This window comes from Desmodus rotundus, chromosome 4 (genome assembly GCF_022682495.2).
Source record: "Desmodus rotundus isolate HL8 chromosome 4, HLdesRot8A.1, whole genome shotgun sequence".
NCBI lineage: Eukaryota > Metazoa > Chordata > Mammalia > Chiroptera > Phyllostomidae > Desmodus > Desmodus rotundus.
In genome coordinates, this window is record NC_071390.1 from 64,521,108 (window position 1) to 64,543,573 (window position 22,466).

Here is a 22,466-nt window from a genome sequence, read left to right on the forward strand (position 1 = left end):
TGTTTGCCCTGTCTGTGTCTGTCTTCACATGGTGTTCTCCTCTCTGTGTGTCTGTCTCTGTGTGCTTCTCTTATAAGGACACTGGTCATATCAGATTAAGGGCCCACCCCACTCCAATATGACCTCATCTTAACTTATACCTTGATTGTATCTGCAAAGACCCTATTTCCAAATGAGACCACTGCTGTGTTCCTGTGCTGAGGAAATGCGAAGTAGTGGGGTTGGGACTTCAACATGGATTTTGGGGGAACACAATTCAATCCCTAACACTGATTTCCCAGATCTTTAAACAGATTCTCTAGTTACCTTTTACGGTCATTTAAATACATCAGGACCTCCATTTCAAAGAGGGACAATGATATATACTGGCTTTGGGGTTGTCCCCTGCAGATCCACAGCTGAGCAAGACACAGAATATGGTTCTCTGAACCTTACATTCAAGCCATGGCTTGTATGATCCTAAGATGCTGCCTGCAAGTCTGATTACCCAGCTTCTAGAAGGATCCAAGGGACTTGGAGAAGGTCCAGAGAAGATAGTGGCACAGAAGGCCTGTTCTCCCAGGGCAGAGTGATGAGAGTTCTATGTCACGTGGAGAGGGAACCATGGCCAAGGTGACTGTGGGTCTGCTCCTTCAAGCCTGCTGTGTTTGGCTGAGTCATGAGAGCAGAATTCTCAGAGGGAGACCAGAAGAAGCAGTAAAGCTTAGGGTTGTTTAGGATGAGATGGCAAATAAGTTCTGGCCTGGTGTGAGAGACCCATAGCATTGCCCAAAGGACCCACCTAAAGAAACCAGGCAGATACAGATTTCATCCTTTGGCAAATCAATAATGGAGAATTATTGTCTTCCCCTGAACTAGCCCTGTGTGGCACTCACCGTCCCATTAAGATATATCAAAGTGAAATACAGTTCTAATTTTTGGAAAACTTTGAGGGCTTTTTTGGGTCCTCTTTCTATCACTTTATATTTCCAAATCACTTTTTTTAGCATCCTAAATTGTTTATTAGGTAAGAATTTTACAAACATGACACATATTAGCGGTAATGGTAGAGCTGGGGAGTATTAGGTCTTCTCCAAGCTGCACGGTGAGAACCCCCAATAGCGTGGTGGAACTTATGGCCCTTTCCAAGGCCATGGCTCTTGCCACCTGCAGATGTCAGCACTCGCATCTCCCCATGCTTGTGGACTGGTTTGGTGATCCACTGGGTGTCAGGACTCCTTCTGATAGCCTTATGGAATGGATCAATGAGGGTAACCTCAAAGAATTTGTATGTGGAATCGTCACCAACCCAGTAAGAATTCAGGACCCTCAGAGCCCCACAGTGGTGCTCAGCTCACTCCTCAGCAACAGACTGAAGGCTTCAGGCAAACTTCAGCTGGTTATCACCATGATAGATAGGTTTGTCATAGGTCGCACCCTTGGGAACAGGGTGTTTGAGGCCACCACAGCACATACGAATCCTGTATGTGACATAACCTTGCTTGGCCTTGTATCCCAGCCTACGCTCTTTATCAGGCCTGGTGGGGTGGGGGGCCCTATGGAGCTCAGAGACCTGGCGGTACTGCCAGCAGCTCACCATGAGAAGGAAGCGCATCACATCGGACTGCTTCTTCCTCCGTAGCTCCTGGATGTACTTGTTTGTAAGTGCCCATCTTGGCTTACCTTATGGCTGCGGCTAGACAGAAAGGAAGAAGCTTTCTCCCACTCCAAATCATTTTTGACTTCTGGCCAAGATGGAGGCGCAGGTAGACACACTGTGCCTCCTCACACAACCAAAAGAAGGACAAAAACAATTTTAAAACAAAAAACAACCAGAACTGACAGAAAATCAAACTGTATGGAAGTCCAACAACCAAGGAGATAAAGAAGAAACATTCATCCACACTGGTAGGAGGGGCGGAGACAGGCAGCCAGGGCGGAGAGCACTCGCGGCAAGGTGGTAGCTGGCGGACCCAGGGAGGTGGTGGATTGTGGAACAGGGCAGGCCAGGCTGCAGCTGGCAGACCCCACAAGGTGGTGGCTGGTGGACCCTGTGGCCCCACATTCGAGCATAGATAAACCAGGAGGAAAGTGGGGGGAATGAAGCAGACCACACAACCCAGGGCTCCAGCGAAGGGAAAGAAAGCCTCAAACCTCTGACTGAAAACACCTGTGGGGGTTGAGGCAGCAGCAGGAGAAACTCTCAGCCTCACAGGACAGTTCGTTGGAGAGACCCACAGGGGCCTAGAATGTACACACACCCACCCACCTGGGAAGCAGCACCAAAAGGGCCCAATTTGATTGTGGGTCACAGAGGGAGTGACTGAAAACTGGCAGAGAGTGGAGCAAGTGCCATTGCTCCCTATTGGACCCCTCCCCCACATACAGCATCACAGCACAACGACCACCCTTACCCAGCTCTGGTGGACACCTAAGGCTCCGCCCCTTTATGTAATGGGTGCACCAAAACAAAAGAAATGGCCCAAATGAAAGAACAGATCAAAGCTCCAGAAAAAATACAACTAAGCAATAAAGAGATAGCCAACCTATCAGATGCACAGTTCAAAACACTGGTTATTAAGACGCTCACAGAATTGGTTGAATTTGTTCAAAACCTAAGTGAAAAAATGAAGGCTATGCCAAGAGAAACAAAGGAAAATGTACAGGGAACCAATAGTGATGCGAAGGAAACTGGGACTCAAATCAATGGTGTGGACCAGAAGGAAGAAAGAAACATCCAACCAGAAAAGAATGAAGAAACGAGAATTCAAAAAAATGAGGAGAGGCTTAGGAACCTCCAGGACATCTTTAAACATTCCAACATCCGAATTATAGGGGTACCAGAAGGAGAAGAGGAAGAACAAAAAACTGAAAACTTATTTGAACAAATAATGAAGGAGAACTTCCCCAGTATGGCAAAGGAAATAGACTTCTAGGAAGTCCAGGAAGCTCAGAGAGTCCCAAAGAAGCTGGACCCAAGGAGGAACACACCAAGGCACATCATAATTACATTAGCCAAGATGAAACAGAAGGAGAGAATCTTAGAAGCAGCAAGAGAAAAGGAGACAGTTACCTACAAAGGACTTCCCATAAGACTGTCAGCTGATTTCTCAAAAGAGATCTTACAGGCAAGAAGGGACTGGAAAGAAGTATTCCAAGTCATGAAAGGCAAGGACCTACATCCAAGATTACTGTATCCAGCAAAGCTTTCATTTAGAATGGAAGGGCAGATAAAGTGCTTTTCAGATAAGGTCAAGTTAAAGGAATTCATCATCACCAAGCCCTTATTATATGAAATGTTAAAGGGATTTCTCTAAGAAAAAGAAGATAAAAAATATGAACAGTAAAAATGACAGCAAACTTACAGTTATTAATGACCACACCTAAAACAAAAACAAAAGCAAACTAAGCAAACAACTAGAACAGGAACAGAACCACAGACATGGAGATCACATGCAGAGTTATCAACAGGGGAGTAGGAGGGGAAGAGGGGGGGAAGGTACAGAGAATAAGTAGCATAAATGATAGGTAGAATATAGACAGGGGGAGGGTAAGAATAGTATAGGAAATGTAGAAACCAAAGAACTTATAAGAATGACCCATGGAAAAAAAAAAAAAAAAAAAAAAAAAGAATGACCCATGGACATGAACTATAGGGGGGGAATGTGGGAGGGAGGGGTGTGCAGGATGGAGTGGAGTGAAGGGGGGAAATGGGACAACTGTAATAGCATAATCAATAAATATATTTAAAAATAAAATAAAAACATCATTTTTAATGAGTGTATATTTTTCTATAACTAAAAAATAAAACTAGTAAGAAAGGAAGATAAAGACTAGCTCTTCTAGTTGTGTAGATTTTTCCATCATTCATATCTCAGGAGAGCACCTCCTTTAGGCTAATTCAAATTACCAAGTTTTGGGGGTACAAGAGCATACCAGCACTCCACCTTCATGGAATTTAGAATATTGAAAGGAAAACAAAGCTAACATATGCACACAAATAGAGAACAGAACAAGACAGCATCTTAAAGTCCCAAACACATAAAATGAAGGCTTAGAAAGCCAGTGTGGGTCAGCTCCTGTCTGCCTTTGGCACTTGAGTTCCAGGGAAAGGATTTGGGTCCTACCTCACTGGGTGAAAGATGTCATACTGGCCCCTTGTTTCCTCCAAGTTTAGTTGGTTTCTAGCCCTTCCACACCAGTGTGGGTATTGGGAGGGGACTGGTGGTGGTGTAACTTTTGTGGGCAGTCATAAGAACTGCCGCACCTGACCTGTTTCATTGCCTTCCACTCTGTGATCAGCACTGTCCATGGCTTCCACTCCTTCCCAGCCAGGCCCTGATGCTACTATTACTAGTCCATGGAGCCTGGGAGGTGAGCCATTCCTGCTGTGCCCCTATGCTGGGTAGGCTGGAGGCCTCCTCCACCATGAAGTCACCTTGCATCCTGCCTTTTGAAGACACTGAGCACAACCTCTCTATGACAGTTCCTGCCCTCAGTGCCATCTTATTAGTGAGCCACCCCTGAGGCTCTGGCCCTTTCCCACTCCTTGGTCTTTGGCCCCCTAATATGCTCCCCAGCCTGACAACTCAGAGTTCTCCCAAGCAGACAGCAATGTTGCAGACCAGGCAGGGTAGACAGGCATTCTTGCCAACTGACTCCAGAGCTGCCTTTTCTATCTCCCATGAAACCTATCCTCAGCTGGATATTGAGTGCTACCTTCTTGGACTTGGCTCCAAGTTGTCAGCAGCTTGAGGCCACCACAAGAGCCTGGTTATACTCATGACTATATCCACCTGGGATCTTTTCAGACACCTTTAGGTCATTGTCTTCCAGAGTCCATTGGCAGCTCTGTGTGATCCCAAGTATAACATACTTAGCTGGCCATCAGGGCCTTGTACATGGGGCCACCATGATGCCACTTTTCTTTCCAGCTCTCTTGGAGTGGACACATGCTCACTGACCCAACCTCATCTCGCTAGAGTGATTTCTCTATCCTCATGCCTGTCCATACATGGGAACTCTACTTGCACTTCTTTATCTAATGTTGGTGTCCTGGATGTGGCCCCTAATTCAGCTCCCCATTAGGGATCCTCATTGCCCTCTCTGAGGCTGGGGCTTCCCAGCCTCATAGTTACAGCCAATGTAACTTCCCAGTTGACTCTGACACATTGGCATTATTGCCTGCTCAGGTCCAACCCACACATTGGTAGGCTAAAAAATTATTGGTAGGCTACTTCTACACAAGTTTATAAACCCAGAATAATTTAAAATAAACACAGCCCCTCTCTGCTATGGGCTGTGAGGAAAATGAGCTTAGAATTAGAGTCCTGAAGACCTGGACATGGGTTCCCAGCTTTACAGCTTACTAGGTCTGTGACATAAACAAGACACTTGGGCTCTCTGAGCTTCCTTTTTTCAATTGTGAAATAGGGAAAAGTCATGCCTATCCCATAAGGTTTTTGTGAGAATTAAATGAGATCATGCACATAGAGTATCTAACATGTTGTTTGACCCACGGCACCTCAACAAGTATTACTTAGCTCCTTCTTTCAGTGACATTTCCATCTGTTGCTACCATGGGAATATATCAGTTTGCCTCTTTTTTCATGTAACATTTCCCTGCATTCATTTTCCATATTAAATTTTTCTTCTTCATGGTGGCATTCCATTGGAAAAATGTATCATAAAAATTTATTTAATCATCCCTATTGAAAGAAATTTTAGTGGTTTTCAGGTTTTAGTTGAGCACACAGTGCTTTCTTGTCTGTGCAATAGTTCTGCAAGATAGAATTCTCCAGAGTAGGATTACTGGGGTGTAGGGCAGGCACATCTTTATGGCTCCTCTTAGTATTGCCACATCTCCTATAGAAGACTGAACTAATTCACGTGTCCCTAGCAGTGCACATGTGGGCCTGGTTCCCTTCTGGCATTACTGACTTGTGATTACTTGTTTTCCTCACTTTTTAGCTACAGTTATATAATGTTAAAGGTGACAGGATATTGGAGGCTTGTTTTGTTTTGTTTTTTTATTTTACTAAGTTAATAGGTCTCCAGTGGTATTTATGGAGGTTTTCCTTTAATTATCAGTAAGGATAATTTTTCTGATGTGTTTGTTAGTTTACTAATGGTTTTTCTGTAGATGTTAATCACTCTGTGGATATTAACTTATGAACTTTGGATAGCACCAATTGGTCTTCATCATGTATATTTTCTCTATTCCATTAAATTTAATTAATTTGATTTAATTTGAGTTTTATTCCATGTCCCTCTTTGAAAAACTTAAATTTTATATAGTTTAATGCATCTAGTCTGTCATAGTTATTAAGGATTTATAGTGGGGAGAGATAGGCTGTTGCTTTTCCTCCCATCTGCATGTGACAGTGTGTTTTCTTAAAGAGGTGACTGAAATCTTTGGCTCAAGTTCCCCTGCCTCATGGCCTACAAGGCCCTGTTTCATGGGAGTCTGTTTTCTGTCCCAGGTCTGCCATGTGAATCTGGAGGGACAGCCATTCTACTCCAAGAAGGACAAACCCCTGTGCAAGAAGCATGCGCATGCCATCAACGTGTAGGGAGCCTGGGGCATCTGATGTGGACAGGCAGGAGCAGCTCCTGCCTCTGGCAACAACGAATTCAATAAGGCTGATGTTTCTTTTTGCAGGAAAGAGGGAAGACAGGAAGCAACTGAGCTCTTTTGAAGTATAATTTTAGTCCTTTCTTCTGTACACAGATTGTATATTTGCATAGTTCAGACTAGAAGCCAAATGAAGATTCCTAAACCAAACTAGTAATTAATCCAAGACTGGAATTGTACGTCAGACATTTAGGACAGAATTCCACAAACTCAAAAGTGAGAAACAAAAAGTAACTTTCTGAAAGTGATACATTTCCTGAGGTCAGCAGAGCAGGGACAGAGCTCAGGGCAGTTAGGGGGAATCTGAAGCATTCTGTGAAGTTCGTTAGAGCTGTTCTGGCAAACAAAATAAAGTGCCAAACAGTCCTCGCTGCAGGGTATTTTTAGAGCCAGAGCTGAGAGATTGTTAGCTCAGATCGATGGTGCCTTCCTCACCAAAAAAGGAAGTGTTATTCCATTGCTAGTGTCATGGAGCTACCTCCAAGCATCAGACTTCAGACCTTGACCAGAGTTGAACATTCTAAAGGGAGCCCAGACATGCAGAGTGATGTCTTCTGGCAGCCAATGGATGATTGACTCGGCTTCCGGAAGGGCTCTGGCTCACACTGCTGACAGCTCCCCTCTTTCATACTGAAATATCCAGTGTCCCAGAAGGATTAGCTCCTTTTTGAATTGCTACGGGAAAGTAAAATTGGGTTTTTCCAGTTTTGCTTTGCTGTGTGTGAGAGATTTTAGAATGACTCTGGCTTCTGTTTGGCCTTTGTTTTGCTTTATGAGCATGAATGCCCAGTGATGTATTTTACTCCCAGTCCTCTGCTCACTTATGAAGTCTTCCTCAGCACCCCTTCCCCAACAGGCTTAGTGACCCGTGGAAAAGAAGAGAGAGACAGTGTCTGACACAGGATGGCAAAATAGTCTGAGAACATGCCCAAACTCCGGGTGGGGAAGAGGAACCTTACATTCTGCCAACCTCAGTCAAAATGCATGAGTTGGCAGGACCTCCCACCTTAGATCAGCACCCTTCTTCTCATATGTTCCTTTAAATACAGCACACTGGTCATGTACCATTGTGTTGACTGCTGGAGGGAAAAGATGGACTGATACAAACTCCTTTGCCATTTTGACCACTATTTTAAAATGTATGAGCTGGGTTGATGTAGCCATTGGGTCTTCTAACTTCTTTAAAATATTAGTGATAGTATGCATTAAGCAAGCATTTTGAAGGTGTTTGGGGATAGAGAGAGAAGCTTTTGGTTCTGAGGTTGGAAATGATATATAGTCTCTTTCCCTTTTAGGAAACACTGTTATAATGCTCATTGAACATGACGTTGAAGTAAGCAGTTTGAGTGGATGTTTCTCACTTGAGCACAATACTTAGGCACTCTTCCCACTCACTGCTACTCTCTTCTCACTCCTGTTTTGGTGGTTCTCTTTGTGCACTTGAAATCTTTTATGAGAATGCATTAGAACACTTTTTCTTCTGAGAACTGAGCTTCCAGAGGACTGCCATTCTACCTGAATCTGTCCCTTCTCTCCAACAGACAGGGAAGCAGTTAGATGTGTCCCTAGCAGGAAGCCTGTGTTTCTTTCCAAGGGTAAAGCCACCAGATCGCCCAGGGAGCACCAGCAGGGACATAAATGTGCTCCTGCCGCAGGCCCTTATTTAACTTGGTGCCGTGAGAAAGTGAATATAAAGCACCAGGCAGGGTAAAATCTGTGAGAAGTGCCTGGAGATTTTTCAGGAGTTGCACACAAGTACCTTGGAGCATTCTGTTATTTTTGGAAAGTTCAAATACACAGGGACAAGGAGGTTGCTGACTGTACAGAAAGGCTCTAGGCAGATTTTTTCTTAAAAAAAAAAAAAGAACCCAAACTATTAAATTATCAGGGACTGGTCATGAGGAAAGGAAAAAAAGTTCCCTAGAGTTAAGTTTCCAAAAATATCTTTTAAAAAGGGTTTTTACACACACACACTCTCTCAAGTGTGAGCATTAAAAAGTATGTGATTATTAAAAAGAAAAGTAAAATATCTCACAGTAGAACTTCATAGTCATTTATTGAATCAGGTTTTCTACATGTCAGAGCTAGTGTAGATTCTGAAGGACTCTATTATTTATCAAAACACAAAACAAACAAAAACATTTTTTTGAAGGTAGCAGGGAAAAGAGGTAGTTCTGAATATGTTCTCTCCATATTTGTAAGTTTGATATAGCATCAGGATTAAGGCCGTATCTAGTTCAAGTTAAAATCATGGAGAGCCTACACCACTGAACACAATTTTGAATAGTTCATGGTGGGGAGTACACTTTGGATCTATAGTTCTTGTTTCCTTATTGTTGACATTTATTTAACCTTTATAAACATTAACTTTTTGCACCGGAGTGACTTGTATTTGTAGTGTTTGTGTTAGGAATCTAGCTTTTATAATGTTAACTTTTCAACCCATGTACTTTTGCTTTGGGATTTTTTTTTTTAATTTTAAGATTTCAGAAGTGAAATATAGTGTGTTAGAGGTGTGCAAAAATATTTTGCATGTTTTTCTTTTTTTGCTCATGTGAGTTTTACTTTTTAGCAAAATAAAACCCAAAAAGGACTGTGCAATTACAGAGTTTTCTGTGTAAAGTTTTTTCACATGACACCAACAGCAGGTTTTCTCTATATGGCCACCAATAAAGGTCAAGAAAAAACACAATATCCTGAGCAGAAGAAACACATACAACTCACTTGCTCCGTTGGCTGTGTGGCCCAATGGCAGTTACATGTGAATAGTACATATAATGCATACAAAGGGATTTTCCAGGTAAATAATAAACTGAAGGCCAGGCTTTGCCTTTTCTTTTTGGAAAGGTTTATTTATTTAGCTACTTGGTGATTAAATATTTCATATTTATTTTTATTCCAGTCTAAATGGTTTCATTTCTGGAAAAGTTGCTGTATTTTCTACCATATCTTTAGTTTTGAAATAAGCTCAGAGAAAAATCCTTTCATGGCATTTAAAAACAAATAGTGAAGACCCTTCTGAGGGTACTCTGCTTAACAAAACCAATTCTTTTTCAAAGTATTCTACTTCCAGGCATTACTTGAAAATAAAGGGAAAATTTTAATAATTTGACTTTGAGCATCTGAATCAGATTTTGAAAGAGCTGTACAATTACAAGTAGAAATAAAATCTCATTATTTTAGTACATTTTAAAGCTATAGTAAAATATTTTTAAAATAGGTGATGGAGGAAAATGAGGCTCATAGAGTCATAAATTTAAATTTGGAAGGAATCTAAGAGATCATCTGGACATTTTGCAAATGAGGGAACTGAGGCCCAGTATGGGGAGGGGGCTTTCCAGCATACACAACCAGCTAGGGAGGCAGCTGGTGTAATGGAATAAACAAGGACTTGGACAAGGCAAACCCAGGTTTTCTCAAGGCTAATCTAATACTACCTAAGTGATACTGGGAGAGTCTCTCTAAGCCTGCCTATTTACCTGAAAATGAAGGTAATAACACCTAGCTCACAGTGATATATGGAGAACCAAATACAGTAACTTTTGGAAGAAAATTGCGATGCAAACATTAGGTACTATTATCTCCAACAGAGTGGGTCAGAACCCAAGGCCTTCACTCCTTCATTTCACTTTCTTAACTCCTCCAACTTCTCCATCCAGAAAAAATACATTGGGAAAACCAGCAGCAAGAATAACTATTACACAAATAGCCCATAAGTATAAACCATATGGATCAGAATTTGATATACTTACAAATATAGTCCCCTTATCCATGGGGGGTATGTTCCAAGACCCCACAGTGGATGCTAATATATACTGAATCCTATTCATACTATGTTTTTTCCTATATAAACATGTGATAAAGTTTAATTTATAAATTAGACACAGTAAGAAATTAACAACAGTAATAAAATGGAACAATTATAACAATATACTGTGATAAATGTTATGTGAATGTGGTCTCTCTCTCTCTCACAGTATCTTATTAAACTGTACCTATAGCATGGATACACTAGACAAAAGGATGATTCATGGCTCAGGTGAGATTTCCTCATGCAACTCATACAATTTAAAACTTATGAATTGTTTATTTCTGGAATTTTCCATTTAATACTTCTAGACCACAGCTGACTGTGGGGAACTGAAACCAGGGGCAGAGGAACCATGAATAAGGGGCTACTGCACCTTGTGCCAAAATTCTGATCTCTTCACTGAGGACTGTGGACAGAATAAAAATTGCTTATTCATTTGCTCACCTATTCACTGTTTCAACAAATATTTATTGAGTCCCTACTATGTGTCAGGCACTGCTCTGGACACTGGGGACATGACAGTGAAGAAACAGACAAAATACACTGTTTTTATGAAACTTAGATTCTAGTGGTTTGGAATCAGCCAAACAAAATAAATAATTATGTTGGATTAGTTCTAAGGAGAAAATTTTTGACTATTTAAAGCTTCTCTGTAGGGTAATACTGGCATTCTGCTGGACTTAGACTCACTAATAATAAAGACATGGCATGAAGAATGGGTTTGGGATCAAATGTTAGGAAATAGCTGCATTTGCTGTTTACCCTAGGTATTCACAATACACATTCGGGAGCTGAATGCGTACTCAGCCCCTCAACAGAGACACCTGTTTCACTTATTTGAGTGCAGAATATGGAGCTCCAATTTGGAAAACACTGTCTGAACTTTGGGTTTAGACCTTCCTGAGCTCTGGCTTTTCCAGGACAATCCTAATGTCAAATAATCTTTCTTGATATTCCACTTAAACACTTAAACCATTTCTGCAACTTGGGCAGTAGGTTGGTGTGTGTATATATATAATAGACTTTATTTTTAGAGAAGTTTTAGGTTCACAGCAAAACTGAGCAGAAGGCACAGAGTTCCCATACACCTGACCCCACTTATGTATAACCTCCCTTGTTATCAACATCTCCTACAAGATCGGTGCATTTATAATAATCGGTGAACCTACACTGACACATCATTATCACCCATAGTTCATAGTTTATATTAGGGTTCACTCTGGGTGTTACATACTTTATGGTTTGAACAAATGTATTAGGACATGTATCCACTATTATAATATACAGAGTAGCCCTAAGCATTCTCCGTGTTCCACTTACTCATCCCTGTCTCCCTCTTAATCCCTGACAACCACTGATCTTTTTACTGTCTCCATACTTTGGCCTTTTTGAAAATGTCATATGGTAGGAATCATACCATGTGTAGCTTTTTCAAATTAACTTCTTTCATTTAACAATATGCATTTACTTTTCTCCATGTCTTCTCATGCCAAAAGAGCTCAATTCTTTTTAGCACTGGATAATATTCCAATAGTCTATGTTTTCATACCACAAACATTCAGTGAGTGGCTAGGTTTTGTTGTAGGGATGGAGGATGACAATACAGACAAGGTTCCTGCTTTCTAGAGCTTATACTTTAAAGGGAAGAGATTAGCAATAAACACATGATACATAATTAATATGAGATAGTGAGCATATGGAAAAATAAACAGAGTGATGTGTTGGGGGCTGGAGTAAGCTACTTTTGATTGAGTGGTCAGGGAAGACCTTTCTTGGGAGGTAATATTTGGGCTGAAGACTGAATGATGAGAAGAAATCAATTGTACCAAAGTCTGTGGTAGAGTGTTCCAGACAAAGGGGAAAATAAGTGTGAAGGCTTTAAGGGAACAATTTTGGCATGGTGAAGGCGCATGGCCTGAGAACACAGGTAGGAGAGGGCAGTAGCAGGGGAGAGGGAGAACACTGAGGGCCTTGCAGGCCATGGGAAGATCTGCCAGAGAACGCCTTCACATGCCTGCCCTTGCAGAGAGAGGGAATATTTTACTACAAGAACCTCATGTTTGATAAAAGAATGAATTTATTTTTCCTATGAGACTTTCACTTGAAAAAAATTTCAAAGCTGTTCATCAAGTAGTCCTGGTTGTATGCAGTTGTTCAAGTCTGGGATACCTGAGTTCTGTGAGGGTATGGCATGGAATTGATTTCCTAAATCTGGGAAACACAGACCTATGCTTGTATACACACATACACATTGTATTTAATTATAATCACACTACACATACTGTTCTGAGCTTTGCTTCCTTTTGAAAAACAGTTAATTTGGGGGGATCACTTTGTAAGTTATATAAATGTCTAACCACTGTGCTGTACACCTGAGACTAATGTAATATTGACTGTCAACTGTAATTGAAAAAAATTTTAAACAAATAAAACTACTTTGAAACTATGAACTTCACTATTTGATCCCACTTAAACTTCTGTGAAATACGAGGTCTGTCCAGAAAGTATCCAGTCATGTACTATGAAAGAGACATTTATTGAAGATACAAATACAAGAAACATTGTACATAAGACAATGATGCCTCACTCCCCTTCAACGTAGGCACCTTAGCACATCATACAGTTCTCCCAGTTGCCATCAGCTGCCCTGTCATATTTTCCTCAATTTTATTGATGGCCTGAAATCTCTTCCCTTTCAAAGGTGATTTTAGTTTTGGGAAAAGACAGAAATCAAAGGGCACCAAATCTGGGCTGTAGTGGGGCTGGGTCGCCTGGGTGATGTTTTGCTAAAAAAAACTCTGCATGAGATGTGATGCATGAGCAGGTGTGTTGTCATGATGAAGCTGCCAATCGATCACCAGTTGCCCATAGCTGTGGCCTTCTGAAGCATCCAAGTAGTTCCCGTGGAGACCTTTCAAGCTTAAAACAAAATGTGATGCAGATGCGTTGTTCTACTTGCTCAGTCATTTCGAATGTGATGGACACACAGTACACATGCTCACTCAGCAGTGTCTACCACCCCCACTGCCTAGTACAGTGAAGTTCTCATTGTTCACACATTCACATTCCAGTCCATTCTCCTTGGCTGCTAGGTTACATTGACGTTCTTGTTATATTAACAATGGTTAGACTTTTTCTGGGCAGACCTCATATATATTAAGAATCATCTGAGTAATAATGATCATGAGTTAATCTATTTACTTTGAATTTGTAGAATTCACCTTGCCATTAATTTTGTCAAGGCAACCAACTACTTTTCTGAACCATTAGATATATATACATCTCTGTGTAGTGCTGGCCTTTGAGTACTAGGCTCACATATCCAAATTTTGCTCTACTGCCTCACCTGATGTCTCACAGCCATCTCCAAGCCCGCTTATTTCACATATTGGAGGAATGACCATATGAATGTTCTTTCTATCCTTCCTTCTGTAACAGACTCTGTCCCTTTAGGAACACTGATTAGCTTAAGAAGTGGGTTTGTGAACCAAATCAGAACAATTAACCTTTCCCTGAGATCCTGTTAAAACTGGAGCTCGGAGAGAGATATTCTCTTCTCTCACTGGTGGCTAAGCTGGAAGAATGTGAGTACAAAGGCCCTCTGTTCCCTCCTGTGTAGAGAAAGTCCATCTGTGATGGGAGAGAATAAAGCCCATAAGCACCGAGAAGCAAAGATTAGAAATGAAAGGGCATGTTTGGCCAAATGAGGTCTCTTGGATCTAGTCATTCCTGAAGCTCCATGCCTACCTCTTCCTTGGTTTGATAAATTTCCCTTTGATTCTTGAGCTTGTTTAAATTGAGTTTTTGACATGTGCAATAAAAAAAAATCTCAATACAATTGCCCAATGCTGAATTCAGGATGGTGCGGGACGTTAAGTCCCCATAATGTCGCTCACCTTACCCATGCCAACCCATCTAAACCTTCATACAAATAGAGTTCTTATTACTGTAAACATCATTTTGAGACAAATCCCACAGCCCTGCTGCCCTATTCTTCTGTGTAGGAATTCTGGAGCTGCCTCTGGCTGAGCTGACCACTCTACCACCCAACCAGCTTCTCCTCTTGTATGCTTTCTTTTGGTGAGTTGCAGGCACCACCCAGTCACTGGAACTAGAAATCTGGGAGTCATCCAAGTCTCTCGCTTCTCCTACAACTACTCTTTCTGACATCCAATAATTACCACAAGCTGCCAAATTTACTTCCTGAATCTGTTTTCTTCTCCACCCTCAAGACTCTGTCTTGCCTCAGACATCTCTCCTTTACATTTTTTCACCAGCTTCTGAACTGACCTTGTTGTCCCTATTTCACCCTGCCTACCCCCAATTCATCCCCTACACTGCAGCTAGAGAGATCTCTTCCAAAATAAGTCTGACCACATAATGGTCCCACTGAACACTCATAAATGGTTGCCTAATATCCTTTGATATAACTCAAATTAACTGCATACAAGACCCCACTTTCTGGGCCTGATTGCCCTCTCTAGCCTCTTAACCTGTCATGGACCCACCTTCTCATAACACAATATCATCCTAGCAACTCTATGCATCAGCATTCCCTCCTCAGTATTTCCACAACACTGCTACATTTTCACAACATTTAATAATTGACTGTTCATGTATGTCTTTCTCACCTGTTAACATAGAAGCAGCAATCAGGAATGACTATTTGGAGCCCATTGATGTAGTAGCCAAATTGAATAACTGAATACTTTTCCATGGCAGTGTATGCATTGGATTCTGGTTTTTTTTTGTCTTTCCACCCACAGTTAGGCATTATACTGGAGAGATTTAAAGCTGATGATTAAAAAATGCCATTATTGTCATCACTTAGCTGGGAACTGAGTTTTTTCACAAATTCTATTCAACATCTAAAATATTTTATTAAGTAAATTATAGGCTACCTTTGCATTTGCAAATTAGTTATTCCCTTATCTAACTCAAATTCAAAATCTATTTGATACATAAAAGTAGGTATAAAAAGACTATTTCAAAATAGCTTTTAGATTCAGGGGCGGAGCCAGTTAATAGAGGTTTTGTCTTGTCCTTCTGGTTACATTCTTAGGAATGCTAGAGGGTCCCAGCACTTGTGGAAGAGGAATTGGTGCATGGCATTCAATGTATGCCTGCAGTAGAAGATGGAATGCAAATAGTGAGGATGACTCTCTCTTGCATGTAATTATTGTTACAGAGACCCCTGCAGAGTCTCCCCCTGCCCCATACTTATGACTCTCTGGTGAACTGCAGGCTAGAGAGGCATTAGAGAAAAGAAGGCACAGTTGGAGAAGAACCTGCCATCTTGGAGTCCAGGTTTTGTGGGGTCATCTTTAAGAAAAAGAATATAAAATCTCAAACAAAATTAATTACAAAACTGAGTATTCATTTAGAATGGGAAGAACGAATCACAACACATTACTGGAATCATGGATCTCTAGGTATCTTCTGGAATTTCTTTAGGGAAATTTTCAGAAAAGCTCACATAGGAGTGCTCCCTGGGTACAATCTGACTTTCCCTCTCAATCTAGACTGCTCCAGCAACTCTCAGCATTCACGGGAGCCCTGAAGCTTAAATTAAGCTTCATTAGTTTCCTGGTAAAGCTACTCTGTACTCAGGCCAATAGAATGAAGGACAAAGTCATTTTGGGATTCTGATTCCCTGGCTCACACTCTGTTAGGAACTAGCAACATTTGTCCAGGACTGTCCCCATAACCAGGATCAAGACATGCCTTGGAGTTGGGAGAGTAAGTCAGATTACTGAGTGAGACAAGGCTGGAAATGGTCCCTGTAGCTCACATCTTCTAACAGGTAGTTATATTTCCCCACCTTCTAGTTGAATCACCCCTCTCTTACAAGCCCAGATTTAATATGAAGGTAACCAAGACAGTAAGTAAGCTGTTGCATGTAGGTTGGAAGTTTAGGAGGAAGGACCAGGGTGATATAGAAAAAGCTCCAGATAGTGGTTCAGACCTGAGCCATGGGTACCAGGTCCTTTTTGAATTGCTTGGAATAACTAAAATGACCAAAATCATAGAGATGAACTTGTAGATTAATAACCAGAATGTGACTTGAGAGGAAAGTAAAGAAGATTTTTTTCATGCGCCTTCTATGTGCCGAGTACAGTGCTTGGCAATTTATGAATCTTTTCTCATGAAATCTTCATGGCCCTACTAGGTTGGGAAGCCAAAGTTTAGATAAATTACAAACCGTTCCCAACAAGTACATTAGGACTATATTCTCTCCAATAGGCACTCAGTGTGAAGTCCTGTCAGTTTAACAGTTTCAAAGTCCTCTCCTTGGTGGAAATACTATATTCTCCCCAAAGTAGCAGGAGAAGACAGCACTGAGTTCAGTTCACAAGCATTCTGGAACCTCTACTTTGAGCCAGGCCACATAGAAGTGGCTAAGTGTTCTGAATGCAGAGGTAAATGAGGTACAACCTCTGCCCTCCTAACAGAACTCATGATCTGGTGGAAGAAATAGACAAGTTGCCACATAATTTCACTATTATCTGGCAATAAATGTTTCTCCAACTTTTTTGCAAAGCACACCTAAAAGCAAAGGACAATAAACACATGGTCCCTAGGCACTCTCTGCAATTGTGATATTTTTTATAATCTAATATTTTGTCTAAGAAAAAATTATGCCTTCTATTTTAAGTTATTTATTATTAGATAAAACTCATGCCTTATAATATCATGTACTCCATGCCCAATGGTTTGAGAAGCAGAATGCAAGGGAAGTGTTAGGAGAGAAATAAGCTGGGATGCTATGGGACTATTCAGGAAGGACACTAATTCAGCCTGGGAGTGGGCAATGAAGGCTTTCTGAAGAAGAAAATTCCTGAGCTGAGGCTGGAACAAAGAACTGGAGAGCAGCCCAAGCTGAAGTAGAACTCAAATACTAATTACTGAACTGCAGTGGGCCGTATTTGGAGTAAGGCTCATTAAGAGTTTTATAGTTTGTCCCTACACCCCAGTCTGCAATCTCCTCGGCTCTGCGGAAAAACTGGGCTCTGTCTGGCTTCCTCTTCCCTGATGCCTATGAAAGGCTTCTGGATGATAAGCTGGGAGTAATTTTAGGGCTTGCCTACTTGGTTTCAGTGATAACTTCTCTCAATGGTATAACAGTCCTATTGTTACCCATTGTCCAGTGTCTGAAACCATGTCACATATTTTGTCCAGTTTTAACTAAGAAGGGCAAATTCAGTGTCTGCTATTTCATCATGGCCAGGATTTTGAGGAGATAAATGTAGTGAAAATGCATCCTCGTTCTTTCCTTTTTTTTTTTATAACAACTCACTGATTTCAGGGAATATGGGAAGTCAGTATCTGAATTTTAACAAGTACCTATATACTTAATGGAGGGGACTATAAAAGGAATATCATAATATAGATAATAAAGCCAGCAACAAACTTCTACATTTGGTTCTACATATCTTTGTAGATGAGCTTTATGTAGAACAGATATTATAACCAAATACTATAATAAACTGATCCAAGACCCAGACCTAGCAATAGCAATAACACAAAGGGCTAATCTGAGGTTAAGAAATGTTTTTATCAAGTATAAATTATTTTTCCATCATAAATAAAAAATATCAAGTGTAAAAAACATAAAGAAATATAAAAACCTTCCATGCTGAGCACAGATCATGAGAAAGATAAAGCTATGAAGGTGCATAACATACACAGGGACAAGAGTGTGGCTGCTACATTCAGTGAATGAAAACGGTAGTAACGAAAATGTAATTTGGGATCAGTTCCTGACACCACCAAATACTGGCCAGGATGTGGAGCAACAGGTGCTCTCAATCAATCATTGTTGGTGGGAGTGCAAAATGGCACAGACACTTTGGAAGACAATTTGGTGGTTTCTTATAAAGCTAGACATGCTCTTGCCATATGATATAGCAGTCGCACTCCTTGGTATTTATCCTGGTGGACTGAAAGCTCGTGTCCATACAAAAACCTGCATGGAGAAGGTTATAGCAGCTTTATTTATTAGTGCCAAAGCTTGGAGGCAACTGAGATAGTTTTCCAGTAGGTGAATGGATAATTGTGGTACATGCAGACAATAGAATATTAATCGGTACTAAAAAGAAATGAGCCATTAAACCCTGGAAAGACATGAAGAAACCTTAAATACATATTACAAAGTGAAAGAAGTCAATCTGAAAAAGCTACATAATGTGTGATTACAACTATATGACATTCTGAAAAGGGCAAAACTATGGAGACAATAAAAAAATTAGCAGTTGCCAGGAATTGGAGGGAGAAATGAAAAGGCAGAGAAGGGAGGATTTTTAGGGCAGTGAGACTATTCCATATGATATTAGAAGTATGCATTTGTCAAATTACACATTTGTCCAAGCTCATGAAATGTACACCAGGAATAAACCCTAATGTAAACTACAGACTTTGGTGATGATGTGTCAGCTGAGGCGCACTGACTGCAACAAACACACCACTCTGGTGCAGGATGCCAGTGGTGCAGGAGGCTGTGCGCACGGAGGGGTATGGAGCGAACGGGACTCTGCGCTTTCTGCTCAGTTTCGCCATGAATCTAAAACTGTTCTAAAAAATAGTCTATTAAAAAAAAATAAGTCTGGCAACAGTGAAATATAAGCCAGATAAGGAACTAAAGTAAGAGAAACCAGTTAAGAGAGTACAGGAACACTTTAGGTAAGAGACAAAGATAGACAGTAAAACAACATTGGCAGTAGATACAAAAGTATTCTAAAACGGTATTCAAGTTTTTGTATGTATATATAAAACCTCATCTACTAGATATAACCATTCCAGATCTTTCTGTACAAAGGAGGTATTTCTCCAAATTAACAATAACAAAACAAAACAAGTAGTTTTTAAGACAAAATACATGTGGTACCTTGGACTAACGTTTCCCAAGTTTACATGAAAAATATATGCAGTGATAATTAAATGATACATAATAAATAACTTTCATGTTTTAAGTAGGAACACACTCATTCCTAAGAAAATTTTAAAAATTTATTTCAATTGAGACACTATAAAAATAATAAAAATATAACTGTTTATGCTTAGTTTCTTATACGTTATTTGAAGCACCTATATTAAGTCTTACATCCTTACTGAAGTAATGGTTTAACATTTTAATAAATGTACATTGTTATCAGTTTTAGTGAAATCTTAAGTTCCTATCAATCTTGACAAACTACTCCCAGAAAACTCCAAGCATTGCAAAGTAAATATGGAACACCTGTTAAAAATCAGTGTAAATGACTCACTCAGTATGGAGAGATTTTTTTTTTACAATGACAACAAAAGAAAGTTATTTTTCTGAAAGTGGAAAAATTAGTCTCATCTTTTCTTCAGGCTTTAGAGGAAAATACTTCTCTGCAGATATCAGCTCAGACTTTGGGTCTAAGGAGAAAAACAAACTTCATACTTTAACAAAAATTGTTTTAGAGGACAAAGACCATTATACCACTAAAAAGTAAAGGTTGGCCCTGGCTGGTGTGGCTCAGTGGATTGAGCACCGGCCTATGAACCAAAGGGTCGCTGGTTCCATTCCCAGTAAGGGCACATGCCTGGGCTGTGGGCCACGTTTCCAGTGGGGGGCGCACGAGAGGCAACCACACACTGATGTTTCCCTCTCTCCATCTCTTCCTCTCTGTCTAATCTTTAAAAAGAATAAAATAAAATAAAAAAGTAAACAGTAAAGGTTAATTTAAAAATAACATCAGACGAAAACATGGTTTAACAGAAGAAAAATGTACAGAATCACTAGGCTCAATCTAATGCTGTACCTGTCACTGTTACCATGAATAAATAATAACTCTTGCCCTGGCTGGTGTGGCTCAGTGGATTGAGCACTGGACTGTGAAGCAAAGGATCACCAGTTCGATTCCCAGTCAGGGCACATGCCTGGGTTGCGGGCCAGGTCACCAGTAGGGGGTGCACAAGAGGTGACCACACATTAAAAATGAAAAAATGAAAAAATGAAAAAGCTACATAATGTGTGTTATGTAGTTCTCCCTTTCTTTCTCCCTCCCTTCCCCTCTCTCTAAAAATAAATAAATAAATCTTTAAAAAATAATAATAACTCTAATCTCAGTTCCTTCTCTGTCAAATGAAGGTGTTCATGTCCTCTACACCATCACTGTCTAGTAAAACTAACTATGATGATGGAAATACCCTATTTTTGTGCTGTCTGATATTGACTATTGAGACTTGAAATGCTGTTACCGCGACTGTGGAATAAAATGTTTTGTTTTGATTAATTTTGAAAGCTCCATTTAACTAGTGTCTAAAAAGCCTTCTTTTTAGTGTCAATACCATCTTCTATAAAAATCACTTTTACCTGAAAAAAAAAATTACTTTTACCTTGTGCTTTTCTTGCTCTGGCCAGCAAGTACAAAGCTGAAACCAAGGAGGAGGAAAGGACTTCTATTATTCTAAAAAACAGCAAATCTTTCAAGAAAAAAAATGTATTGCATTTGTAAAAACCAGAATTGGAGTCTGGAACTTATAGAAATAGACCAAGAGCCAGATTATATAATATTAACTCTGGAAAACTCCTCTAGGTTGTTTAATTCAACTGTTTGGAAAAAAAAATAAGCTCTTCTAGTTTATTTAATCCCTAGCACACTCTCTCAAGGAAGAGTACATAAATAATCAGTATTTGTTTGAGCCATTAACAAATAGATTTCATCTGGAAAGGTAGAATAATTTGGTCAATATGTTATTTTCTCAGAAGATTTAAACTTAGTCAATTTTCTTAACTCGAAATGGCATAGAACTGAAGTATCCAAATTATTTTCAAGATTCCTATTTTATATAGCTTGTACTTTAAAAAATATTGACAGATATTAACACGGGTCAACACTCAATATTTTTATATTTCTAAAAATTTCGTAGAGCACGTATATATTTTTTTTGCTAATAAAAATAAATGTTTTACATAAGACCCAATTTCACCATTTGGAACTTAAAAATGTAAAAAAAGAAAAACAACAGTGAACTGAATAATGTTTTTATTACATACCTGGACCTTAGCAGGAGGTGGTGATTTGACTGGTTTCTATTAAAATAATAATGGTGAAAACAGTTGAACACTTACATATTAAATATAGTTAAGTTCTGATCATTAATAAAAAATTATATGAACATCTTTCCTCATCTCATCCCTGCCAAAATTTACAAAATAAGCTCCTAAAAATTCCACAAAAGATCACTGACAACAATTTATTCTATTGGAACAAATACCTTGATCAAAATTCCAATATTTCAGAAATTATCAGTATTAGGCCCGGCTGGGTGGCACACTTGGCTGGAGAGTTGTTTGGTACACGCCCCTTCCGCCCCCCAAAAGGTTGTGGGTTTGATTCACAGTCTGGGCACATACTTAGGTTGTGGGCTCAATCCCTGGTCAGGGTACCCACTGGAGGCAACTTATTTTTCTCTTCTCACATCAATGTTTCTCTTTCTCTCTCTTTTTCTCTCTCACTCTGTCTCTGAAGTCAATAAAAACATCTTTGGGTGAGGATTTTTAAAAATTGTCAATGTTAGCCCTGGCTGGTGTGGCTCAGTGGATTGAGCACCAGCCTGCAAACCAAAGAGTCTGGGAATCAAACCACAGGTTCGATTCCCAGTCAGGGCACATACCTGGGTTGTGGGCCAGGTCCCCAGTAGGGGGTGCACGAGAGGCAACCACACACTGATGTTTCTCTCCTTCTCTTTCTCCTTCCCTTCCCCTCTGTCTAAAAATAAATAAGTAAAATATTTAAAAAATACCACCTAGCTCTTTAAAAAAATAAATAAAATAAAAATGGTCAGTGTTAGATAACGTACAAATTTTTAATAACAAAAATAAATATCTGTCCTGCTGCCTCTAGTGTAAGATTCCTATGCACCATTTTACTCATCTTAAACAGCTGAGTTTTGCAGGGAGGGAAGGGTGGCAGAGAAAGGCAGAGAAAGAGATTATTTATTTATTTATTTATTTATTTATTATCTTTACCTGAAGATATGTTTACTAATTTTAGAGGGAGAGGAAGGGGGGAG

At 40.0% G+C, this 22,466-nt stretch overlaps 2 protein-coding genes across 6 annotated transcripts in view; one reads left to right on the top strand and one right to left on the bottom strand.

The window, feature by feature from the left end:
* LDB3 (LIM domain binding 3) overlaps nt 1-9,217 on the top strand; it is a 65,212-nt gene extending 55,995 nt beyond the window's left edge. For all 5 annotated transcript variants that reach the window (XM_053922831.1, XM_053922833.1, XM_053922832.1 and 2 more), the window contains one exon: nt 6,462-9,217. In XM_053922831.1, coding sequence (XP_053778806.1) covers nt 6,462-6,551 — 90 coding nt within the window. In that variant the 3' untranslated portion in view covers nt 6,552-9,217. The remainder of the gene's footprint in view (nt 1-6,461) is intronic.
* On the bottom strand, nt 1,034-4,291 carry LOC112305317 (large ribosomal subunit protein eL15-like). The gene is given in 2 exon segments (XM_053922836.2): nt 1,034-1,633; nt 4,247-4,291. Coding segments are annotated over 2 exon segments (645 nt in total).
* Nucleotides 9,218-22,466: the final 13,249 nt, after the last annotated feature.